Source organism: Lissotriton vulgaris, chromosome 10 (assembly GCF_964263255.1).
Source record: "Lissotriton vulgaris chromosome 10, aLisVul1.2, whole genome shotgun sequence".
NCBI lineage: Eukaryota > Metazoa > Chordata > Amphibia > Caudata > Salamandridae > Lissotriton > Lissotriton vulgaris.
Window position 1 is genome coordinate 627,511,110 of NC_141698.1, and position 12,339 is coordinate 627,523,448.

Sequence of the window (12,339 nt, forward strand, 5' to 3'; positions counted from 1 at the left end):
TCACTTACATGACAAGGTGACAATCACAATGAAAAGGGCAGTTTTTAGAGTAAAAAGACACAGCGATTAACTATGCATAGGCATTTACATGAGGAATGTGAAGGTCCCATTGGGGTATACAAATGGTTTGGAAAGGGAAGGTGTCAAAAATTCAAGAAACCTCATCACAACAGGTGATTTGAACAAGGAATTTAATCCGGCAAAAGCAGCAAGGCGAAAGGACGGACAAATGACTATTTACAGTGCCTATTGTGGTCTTGCTGGGCTAAAGACAAAACATGCAACTGCTTCGATTAGAAGGAGGCAGTGTCCAGCCATCACACAAGGTTACAAATGTGATGAATACAGCTGGTATCTGGTAGCTATTATGACAATCACCACTTCAAATGGCAAATCCAATGCAGTCACATTTCTGCAGCTAAGGTCTTTGTCTCCAATCACAACTCCAAAAGCCCGCACATTTTGGGAAACAGATTTGGGAGCACCACTAATAGATTCACAGGGGTTACTCTGCTGTGGGCAGCTGGAGCTCCTCTCACCAAACTATAGGCAGCAGGTGATGTACTTTAAATTCTTGCACTGTGTATACCATACCCTATCACAGCTCTTCAAGAAGGGCTTAGTCCCCTATTTTCAATGCATTCTTCTGCTCAAGCCTCCTTTCTTTATATAGTGTGGTTGTGCCCTATAGTGGCAACATTCTGGGAGAGTTTTTTTGACCATACAGGAAAACACTGGACAGCGAGCCCCATGTATCCCCTTGATTGGACTGCTAGGTTTACGTTAAGGATATTACAGTTGCAGACCGTAGGCTCACAGCTATGCTACTTGTCTTTGCTAATCGCAGGGTAGCCATAAACTGGGGCTGACGCCCAGCCCCTACAGTTGCTGCAAGATGCAACATACTGCTCTGATCAACTTTCCCATTTTTGGGCATTAATGTCACAGCGGTCCAGCCCCAAAGACATTTGGGAACCTTTATTAGCCTACCTATGTACTACAGACACAGTAGCGCAATCACCGCCCGCGGCTGCACCAACTAAAGTCCAAGGTCACTTATCGGCTAACAATCAAGCTGGGCCGGTACACCCATCAGCTTTAAGACTTCTGATGTTCTAAGTCTCCATATTACATCCGCCGGCCGTTAATTCGTGGGCTGCCTTGCTTGTCAGTGGTCAATGCCCATTGTTGCTCTAACTCATTTGCTTCTACAAGTTGTGTAATTGTATATGTTGCCTTTTCCTTATGCTGTCATGCAATGGTCCTTACCACTTCCCTTTCCCCTCCCTCCTCCTTTCCTTCCCTTACCCTCTCTGACTTTCTTCAGCACTTTGTATTTTTGAGTGAATTCGGTGTATTATAACTTTCCATTTGTGGACCTAATCTAATGTTTTATTTTGCTACCAAATGCTAATAAACACAAAAGAAAAAAAATTCTGCTGCTAAATCATCACACATGGTGATGTAAGTTGTGGAGATTTGATGAAGAACTCTGTCCTGTTGCTGAGAGAGGAGGTCCTCCCAAAGTGGTAGCTTGAGAGAAGGACAGATGCTCATGCTTCAGAGTTTCAGATACCACACTCTCCAGGGGAAATTAGAGTTGAACGTCTAGGATAGACCTGAATCCTCCATCCATTTTTGGGATGAGGAAATAAAATCCTTTGCTGTTATAGCTGCGCTATGGTATCCTTGTACAGTAAAAGGTTTACTTCCTGCAGGAGAATGGAAAGATGATTGTCCGAAATTTGATCCAGTGTGGGAGGAATATTAGGGGTGAAGGAGAGGAAAGTAAGGCGTAGCCCGTTTGAACAGTCAGCAAGACCCATCTATGAGACTTGATGAATTGCCAACCTTAGAGGAACTGGGAGGAATCTTCCACCCCACCAACTGGGTGTAAGCAACAGAGGACCAATTAAAGCAGCTTGTAATCCACTGAAGGAAGGGTAGAGTAGTTGGAGGACTGGTGCCCCTACTGCCTGTGCAATGTCTGCAGGTGCTGCGTCCCCAAAAGGAATGGACTGCTGCATCAATAGCTGTGAAGGCTATCCCTGGCTAGAGGCCTTTGTGAAAATGATAGGGACAATGCTTTACAGTGGTCAACAGTCCCAGAAAGTGTGCTGTGGCCCTACTATCCTTAAAGCATTGCAAAGCAGAGTCCATCTTCTCGCTGAAGATACGAGAGACAAAGGACATGTTCACCAGCAGTGCCTGCACATTGCCAGGACATTTGGTCGACTTCATCCAGGCATGTCAGCCGAGCATGATATTGGTACCAACCGTCCTGCCGATGCAATCCGTGGAATCTAAGCATGAGCAGACAACATATTTTTGCATTGTTCTGCCCATTACGGATCATCTACGCAAGGAGGCACACTGTTCCTCTGGGATGCAGGTAATATCTCACTAGCCAGGTCCAAAATGGCATGAGTATATTGGCCAACAGACAGACTGCGTTTATTAAACTCAGAGCCAAGCTCTAGAAGAAAATATTTGCTTGCAAAACAATCAATCCTTTTGGTTACTTTATCTGGCGAACTGGTCAGAAAAGGTTTTAGGATTCACCTTACTGCTTACAATGTGACTTTCCATAGTGAGACTGTATGGATCACTGAATGCAGTTAAGCTGCATGACAATTTGTTGAGATTTGTGATTTCGTAATGTAACATCAGTCGAGCAGATGTAGGCCCCGGGGTCCGACACAGTGCTTAATTTGAGCCAGTGGTTTCTGGTGCTCTGCACAGCACTTAATTGTTAGCACTGGCACCTATGGCAGTCTGCCACATGATGGTGCTGTTTATTTTATTTAGAGGTGAGCACAACTAGAGTTGTTTATAAAAATCAATATACATTGAAAATAACGAATACTCACCACCCAAAAAATTCTATTTACTTTGGTGGCCTGCAATAATCTGAATTCTCACACTTGTAGGAGTGTGATGGTTAGTAGGTGTGTCTGTAATGTCATTTGCAGTGCTGGCAGAGGCAATGGGTGGAGTGAGCTGAAGTGGCACCTTGATGAGGGCCCTGGCACTTATTTGATTGCAAATTAATAACTGGTCCGTAGTGATATTGCACTGGTTCATCAATTGGAGCCGATGGAATCCGTATCTGCACCAGGCCAACAGGAAATAGCACGGAACTCTAGGCCAGAGTGGATGTCTGTACTGGAGACAGTATAGCCAAAGAAACTGGACATCGGTCCCAAGGGGACAGACTGAATCATGGGAGGGCCTAAAGACAGTAACCAGAATGGAAGCCCCTGTACTTCTATGGGACCCAAAGGTGCATCAGAAGGAGCTGAAAGCGCCCTTAAGGTTTGCAGCATGGTATTTTAGGCCTCAATTTCCTGCTGGTTCGATGAAGAGGGATGCATCTGGACCAACTAAGGTATTGGTTCCATCGGCAGTGACCTTGAGAGAGTGCTACTCAAATCTTGACACCATCTAACTTTCTCTTTGGAGTCAGAGTAGGGTGGGATGATTTGCTTTCTCATGCCTGCACCTAGACTTCGACTCAACCGAAGAGACTGAGCAGTAAGTGAAGCAGTGTTGAGAATGGCCCTGGGCCCCAGCATCCAACTTTGAGTAGGAATTATTTGAAGCCCATGACTACTTATGATTGCCAATTTACAAATACAGTTGTTTGGAATTGTCAGAAGACTAGCAAGTGATATTGGAGCTCCGAATTCGCATCAGAAGGCGTGAATAGAAAAGAACCGATGCTACAGAACAGGAGTGATGCTTATATGTGATACCACCTATCGGTGCACAAGGGCACTGATGGAAATTTCTACTGCTTCAGTCTGACTACTTGGGAATTTTCTAAGATTAGGAATCTGCGGTTAGAAGTATCCATCAAAATATCCTTTTACATTTTTTTTTTCATTTTTACATACCCCTAAGTGTCCGCCAATCCAGGGTTAGCATCAGAAAATTCTGGGTATCTATGACCTGCTTACTTGCAGGCACAAGTAGAAGTACAGCTTGCTCGACTGGTAACAGTCCATATATGGTCTGCTTACATCCATCTAACCAGGAATCCACATCAGACATTTTGTATGCAAGTATTGTTAGTCTTTCCGCAGTAGCCACGACTTGCCTAATACAACATACCTCGAGTTGCAACTATCTTTTCTGTTTATATATAGTTGGGGATCAATAATCTGATGAAATGTATACTTAAGAAATGTACGATCTGTATGTTGAGAACAGAATCTTTGGATGAAACGTCCTGACAATGTTATTTGAAACTCAAACAACAATTGCTATAAATAAATAAAAGGCTCTATGTTAGTTACACTAGAACATGGGTGCAGCAGCGTGTGAGAAAACGGTCTAACTCAGCTAAGTATCTACGTACAGGTAGCCTGTTTCAGGTGGGATCTTTGGTATACTGGTAATGGGCTGTGAAGGACTTATAATTTAATTGCACATGCAAAAAGAAATATTCCTATCTCCTTTTGACTGAAGTTTGAGTCTGTAGACCTTTACTATATACACATTAAGGGTGAAAGCTGTGCCAAAATATTAACTTCGTATTGGCTAAATATTGAATATAGATTATAGTCTCCTCTGCTACATTTAGAAAGCTACCAAGTGAACTTAAGAGCTTTTTAAAACCTTTTGGTTTTGCAGTATTTTCCCTGAGTCGGCCTATAAAAAAAGATTCAGACTTTGAACTACTGTGCTGCGGTGGTCAATTACTCTGCTGGTCAGCAAGTAGATCAAAGCCTCCCTCAGTCAGGTACCCTGTTTTGAGAGGATTAGCCTTCTCCTTGCAATGGAAGAGAAGTGGAAAAGGAATGTGAACGGGTTAACCATCAACCACCAACAAATTAAAATAGCTCTGGAGGCTGCCATGAGAGCGGCAGGCCCCCACAGGAGCTCTATATCTGATTTTGGTTTTGTCATCTCAAGACTCCTGGGGCCCAAAAAGAGTATCACTAGGACAGTTTTGTACTGGGATAAAGCACTCGCTGAGCTGGGACATTTGTCAAGAGGATCCAGGTGCCTAGACATTTGTTATCAGGTACTGTAGTAGCTCTACACCAGAGTAAAAGTGGAAGAAAGACTCCCGTTGCTTTACTTTGAATATTGAAAATGTTATTGACATGTACACTGTTGATAGTATATCAACACGTCTGATATAATAGAAAGACGGTACCATTCTAAAGATAAAAGTTCCCAGTTACCCTTTTCTTCCCAAGCTCTGAATAATGACATACTGATCAATAAAATACACATATATACTGTGTACTGTTGCAGATTTACTCGATCTTCCTTATTTTATTTTTATTTAAAAGGTTTTATATAGCGCTAAGTAGACCCAAAGGTATCAGGGCGCTTTATACAAGATGAAGATCGTTCAACTGGGGAGAGGATTTGGCCAACGGCTAGGGTGGTCGCCCTCGAATCTGGGGAACTGGATTTGAGTCCCGGCAATGACTGTTGAACATCCTGTGATTCTGGGCAAATCACTTAATCCCCCCGCGCCTAACAAAAATGAATGTGTCCTAATGTAATGCAACACCATGTCCCACATTCTGAGTTGGATGAGCTGCAATCATCTAAAACTTAACCCAGGCAAGACCGAACTGGTCTTGCCGGGACAGAGTATACATAGTTGGAACCCCAGCTTCTGGCCCTCCTGCATGGGTGCCCCTCCATCTAAGTCATCTTCAGTCAAAAGTCTGGGCATCCACATCAGTGAAGATCTTTCCTTGAAGAAACAGGTGGGAGCAGTCGTATCCTCCAGCTTTTTTCAGCTGAAAAAAAATCAAAAAAATTGCATGTTTCTTTTCTTTTGCCGCTCTCACTCAGATCGTTATTTCCTTGGTTTTATCTAGATTGGACTTTTCTAATAGTCTCTATCTTGGGCTCCAAAAGGGAGAGCTTAAACGCCTCCAGTTGGTTCAGAATCAAGCTGCCAGACTTCTTCTGAACATTCCTAGAAGGCAATCTGTCAGACCGGGCCTGAAACAACTACACTGGTTGCCGGTGGAACAACGTGTGGCCTTTAAAGCGGGCTGCATTCTATTCAAATCCCTACATGACACTGACCCCCAATTCATTAGGGACCTATTCCATAAATACAGTCCCCCCCGATATCTCCGGTCCACCCATAAATCCCTTTTGATTGTGCCCCCGTACAAAAGGAAACGTCTCGGAGGCAGCTGCTTTGACCATCTCGCAGCTGCCTTCTGGAATTCTCTTCCCCCTCATCTAAAACTAAGTGATAATCTCCTCAGTTTTAGACATCTTCTGAAGACCTGGCTCTTTTCTCAGGCACATCATTGAGCTGCCTCCTGCTATTAAATGACTGACGCGCCCTGTTCCTTCCTACAGCGCCATGAAGCCTCCGGGCGTACGAGCGCTCAATAAATGATAGTTAACATTAACATTAACAGATGCTATGTAAAGCACCCCGATACCCGATTGGGGTCAAGTTTGCGGTATATATAAAACTCTGTTAAAAAATAAAAACTGAAGTAAATACATATATACAAACCAAAAAAAGTTCTGCGCAGTCAAGGTAGGTACAATATGAGGACAATTAGCACAGCACAAGATAATGGTGAGAATGCCATAGAAGAAGATTCAGCAATCAAATGACCTCCATAAAGGGTCTGGAAGGATTAGGAGTTATCTTTGGGAACATAACTCAGAGCACATATCTAAAATGTCCCTACAACTTTCATCCAGTGCTGCACAGGGCGAATAGTAACTCGCAACTGCTCTATATCAAATAAACAATTAAAACCAGCTCTTGGGAGAGCTGCCAGTAGAATTGTGCTTCAGTGAGTCAGCGCAATCTACTATGGGTGTGCACATTTGTGGTAAAGCATTGCAAGAGTAGTTAATTTTGATACTTTTAAAGAAAATGAAACTGCCATAGAAAAGGTAGGCAAATATAGGTTTTAAAGAAGATACAGCACATTATAATTTTCAAACGTATTCTTCATCAAAAAAAGGAAAAATGCTCAGGGGTTTTTTGTGTTTTTTTAAACTTATTTTCTAAAAATAAAACCTCACACATCTACTTTTTTTAAAAGATAATTTACAAGCAGTCTTTTTTTAAGTAAATCTTTCACAGGTGTTAAACTGGACAAAAAGTTCATAACTTCCCCAGGTGCAAATATTAAGAACTTCAAATGCAAACACTCAACATTTACCTCTTATCATTTTGTTCAACCATCCACTGTAGAAACTTATAAACCTGGTCATGGGCTGTTTGGAAAGGATTGTTTGGGTAGGGTAATCGAACTTGAATCAACTTATGGATGCGTAACTGTGGTTCGTCTTTACCTATATCCAAAGTCATCTCAGAATGTGGCCCCAAAACTACAATTTAATTGGTATAAACCACATACTACAAACTACAGCAGCACCACCTAACTGTAGTTCCAAAGCAAGGGTCATCAACGCCGCTTGCAAGCACACAACTGCAGAGCCATATAATCAAGTTGTTACTTACAAAAAGTTGTAAGAATTTGAGGATTCTTTTGTGGGTGAGTATATAAAGTGCATTCCCACTGACGGGGTCAATAACTGGCAATCGGTGAATTTTGTTTTTGATGAGCGAATATACAGCATCAAAGAGGCTGAGGAGAAAAACATTAAAAGTTGTTAGTAAACTGGGATACTGATAGAAGTCAAACCATAGGTTCCAAGAACCAACAAGACGCAAAAACTTTAACGAGTTAAATAGATTAGCTGCAAGAGGCATTGTTTGAGACCGACACTTACGAAAAAAGCACATATAATTATAGTAAACATAGAAGACTGAAAACCTAGTCACAAGTGGGACAGCATTCTGCATAAAGTGTGAAGATATTTTTAACAGTTTCTATAAATGTTAGGATAAAAATTTGTACTACTTCATGGCGTTTAAATAAGGAGTGAGGACAGTATTCTGACGCACGCACATAATGTACACACGTAGTCACACATTTATCAACTTGGGGTTTAGATTAATAAAGAGGAAGGTAGTGCTCTCTTTTCAAATTGTTGTTCATTTAGCTGTTGAAGCTCAGTAGCAACAATAACAGCAACAGCAGCAAGTTTCTTAATGCAGCAACATGGTTAGATCCATGGTTGAGAAGGGCAGCACTGAGGCGGCACAACTAACACCAAAGCGGACTCCTTTTGCTGCACGAGGGTCTGGCTCATGTCAGATTTTTGGGAAACATATCAGAAAATGTTATATAAAATACATTTAAATTTGAACCATTAACTATTTATTCCCTTCGTCCTAACTGAGCTGTTTCTGTAAAGTCATCATTTATTAAGTAGTTGAAAAATAAACTATTTAGCATTGGGAATTAACACAAGTGTAAGCGTAGCCCCCTTGATGTGGTGCATGGTGAAAGCCATGTAAACAGCATGCATCAAGCTGCTGTTTATGCCAGATTAAGCTTGTTTGGGACATGTGGAACAAGTGCTGTGTGTATGTTCCGATTGGTCATGATATAGCAAAACGCTGAATTTGATAGCAAGCTGAAACAAGGATTATGGCTGGAACTACACAGTAAGGACAACTGACCTGCTTGGTAGGCACCACCATTGCCCGAAGGGGGTGCTATTTACAACATGACTATAAGACCGAATCAAGGCAGACCCCAAAATAACAGTTTTTAGTGTGAATCCCTTGATTCCTTGTGCTCTCCAGTGACTACAGATCAGGTAGGATGGACATTTATATAGGGCTGGAGTTCAAACGAGACAATATCCTAGAGAGCCGACAGGCTAGGCTCCATGTGAGGTAGGGAATCTCTGTCTAACTGTTAACAGAATCTAATCTTGTACAACAAAAAGCAGAGAGCAAATGTGTTTCCTAGTATTATTGCTGAAGGGAGCGAATTATGATTATTCAACACCACTTTTGAACCACACAAATTTTACTCGCTAGTCAAATGTTATGTTTACACATGACTTATAACTTTGAAAGGTATATGAATTCCATGGGATTTTCATTTTCGTAATGTGAAATTACTTTGTTTTTGCTTCTATTGTGTACAGCAATGCACAGGCCTCCCGGATAGGCTGCTGGGTGCATGCATGTCCCTGTGAGACTGCACCTACAATGGTTATCAGGGGAGGCTTGCTGGCCCGCTAGTGGGAGAGTTTGCAGCATCACATATCGGCCATGTGGTGTGGCCTGTGAATGTCAGATCTCTCAGCCAGCAGTTCCATGCTCGGGAATATTTTCAGAGCCGACTTGCACCGTGTCCTCCACTCCTAATTTTCAGGTGTGGGGCTGCCTTGGCGAAATTGACTGAGGGGAAGTAAACCTCCTTAGGTAAAAACCCTTTATGTTGCCATGCCCTTGATCTGTCAGGAAAGAAACATGTCCAGAAGGTGGTTAAGTAAGCCACAAAGTCGTTGCATTAGGCACCAAGACATCAGTCTACTGAGGTTTGAAATCATGCAGTTGGAACACAAAGGAAAGTCTCCCAATGGAAACTTGCTGGAGCATGGTTCAGTGAGTAAAGTAGACCCATTTGAGATACTACACAGCCCAATTTTTATGACATCAGGCAAGGGCATCAAGAATGATGCGGAGAGGGAAGGACCTAGTAATCAAATTTCCCCCAAATAATCCTCCTATGATGAGCGTTATAACTTTCCTTATAAGAAAGTGAATATTTGGATGTTGAGACATCTGAAGACACATATAGAGGGTCAGATAAACGAAAAATCTTATGTCCATCAGGGTGTGCTCAGACAAGTACAGGAGAAACCTTTATTAATACATCTTTTTATTGACAATTTTCAATTAATTACAATGCGTATAAAACATTAACAGTAAATGACAAGGCACTGACATACACATTCCACCACCATAGAATCCAGTATACATATTATGGATGTTGATTCAATTGCAAATGTATAGACCTATTTGCGAGATATATTCAATCACGATGATATTAGGCACTGATTTTTCATCGACTGAGAGCCAGAACCAAAAGTGAAGTCTTGTGTATAGGCTTCATTTTGAAGCCTCCTGTTCAGGGAGGTGGGGAACAGCCTTCGTGCAGAGTGTTGCTTGCAGTCATGCCTGAACTTGAAGAAAAAATAGTCACATTTGGGGGTCACACGTGGACAAATTTTCTAAGGACCCAAAAATGGGGATCAACAGGTCCTGTAAGGTTTGTTCAAAAGCCTCCCAATCTCCGTCCACGCAGAACACCGCATCACCATCTCTCCACACTGAAGAGTGAAATTATATTAATAGTAATAAAAATAAGAGACATTTATAGAGCGTGCAGCTACCTCAATTGAGGTGTCCCAGCGCTAATGCGGATAACATAGCCATGCCAGGGGTCACACGTGGGCAAATTTTCTAAGGACCCAAAAATGGGGTTCAACAGGTCCTGTAAGGTGTGCAAAACACATCTGGGCCAATTGAAGGTCCTTCATGAAACTTCTAGTGATTACTCAGGTGGTAAAGGAGACTGGAGCACATACTAACACAGGGATCATCAAGGGTTGGGAACAGCAGATCTCGGTGTCCTCTAGGAATTGCTAATACTGCCATTTTGGCCAAGGGCCCCTGTTTAATCCTTAAATAAATAAACAAATGAGGCTGACCACGGTTTAGCACCTCAGTTCCTAGATTGGAAAAAAGATTGGAAAGTCTGTGCAACAACTTCCGGAGTTCGCTGCACTTCCACTCCACTGGAAATCAGATAAATAAATTTGTAAAGAGAAGGAAGGTGCACCAGAATAGAGCCAGTGAGCTCCAAATGTATCCAGAAAATATCCTTTATCCCCTTCCCTGCGGGGCATATTCCCCCGCTGTGCTGGGGGGAGGGGCGCGCACAGCGCCGCGGTGCTCATGAGGAGCTCAGCTTGTCATGACCACACCCGTTTCTTTAGAACGCTCGCACAGCAGGGGAATTAGCCCAGCGTGCGAGCGTTCCAACGGTCATGACGAGCTCAGCTCGTCAGGAGCACACGAGCACCGTGGCTCATGACGAGTTGAGCTCATCATGAACATCGAAGGTGTTATTGTAATGGTAGTTCTGATTCTGAATAGCTTTATTCGATTTCAGTATAAAAAAATGGTAGTTAAAATTGGACATCAGTCAACGGATTTCGTTCCGATTGGAATTTTGTCAGGGTGTTAAGCACAGGAGCATTGGGCTTGTCAGTTATTTAGTATCCCACAAACGTCCAAAGTAGGTGGCCCAAAATGGTGGCCCAAGTCTCAGGTAATTAGTGTCCCACAAACGTCCAGATTGGATGGCCCAAAGTGTTAGCCAAATCCTCCACATCCACAATAACGCAGTAACGTCATGAATAATATTTTTCGGCGTATCGTGTTTCCAAGGCCAATGTAGAGGCCAATAGTCCCAGTCGATGTAGACATGCACAGTGTAGGTCCCTCGTCTAGATTTTTTGATGAGGGGGATTTGGCCAACACTTTGGGCCATCCAATCTGGACGTTTGTGGGACACTATATACCGGAGACTTGGGCCACCTAGTTTGGACGTTTGTGTGATACTAAATAACTGACCGGCCCAATACTCCTATGCTTAAAGCCCTGACGAAGTTCCATTCGGAACGAAACGCATTGGCTGATGTCCAATTTTAACTACCATTACAATAAAGGATGTTTTCTGGATACATTTAGAGCTCACTGACTCCGTTCTGACTTCTCCCTGCTTAATCCTTCTTAGGTTGATGTTCAGGTAGGGGAAAGGCTTCTCCTGAGTAGGCCCCAGACACCTTGGAAGGTCTGTTTATTGAGGTCTTTTTGAAAGAGCTTAAGACATTTTATGTCCTAATGTACAAACAACCATGAAAAGAGTATTTATCATTTTTGGAGGGCAAGGGGTACTTGATTTGTCAATTTCAGTTCCAAACTCCATAGAGTAGCCAGTCACCAATTAGGGGTAGAGACTGGCAAGACCAACACTGCTTCAGCGCTTTCTCTTTAACAGCAAGCATGAGTCATGGCGACTTCTACAGGAGAGCTGGCTGATGCTCTCCATCCATTCAAGGTGATAGTTATCCTTCCTCCTCAAGGTAATGCTGGTTGGAAGGTCTATTTCTTTTTTGAAAAATGAAAAGAGATAACTAACAATGTGTGGGTCCTTTAGACTGTCCAGGGGTTCAGCACAAAGTTCTGGGAAACTGCAAAGCAGCCTGTACAACTGTAAAGCATTTATTTTGCCCAAGAGGAAATGCCGTAATATACAGGAGATACACAACCTAGAAAGGGAAAGCGAGATCCAGTAATCTCTTTGCACAGATTCCTAAGACGCATGCTCTTGGTAAATACCTAATTCAAAGGATGGATGGTTTACTGCGATCTCAAGATAGAAGGGATCCACC

The 12,339-nt window shown here is 42.6% G+C and overlaps 1 protein-coding gene across 4 annotated transcripts in view; it reads right to left on the reverse strand.

Annotated features, from left to right (window-relative positions):
• The window catches only part of PRKAG2 (protein kinase AMP-activated non-catalytic subunit gamma 2), a 1,779,639-nt gene that overhangs the window by 84,301 nt on the left and 1,682,999 nt on the right, over nucleotides 1-12,339 (reverse strand). For all 4 annotated transcript variants that reach the window (XM_086941467.1, XM_086941466.1, XM_086941468.1 and 1 more), the window contains one exon: nucleotides 7,475-7,601. In XM_086941467.1, coding sequence (XP_086797593.1) covers nucleotides 7,475-7,601 — 127 coding nt within the window. The remainder of the gene's footprint in view (nucleotides 1-7,474; nucleotides 7,602-12,339) is intronic.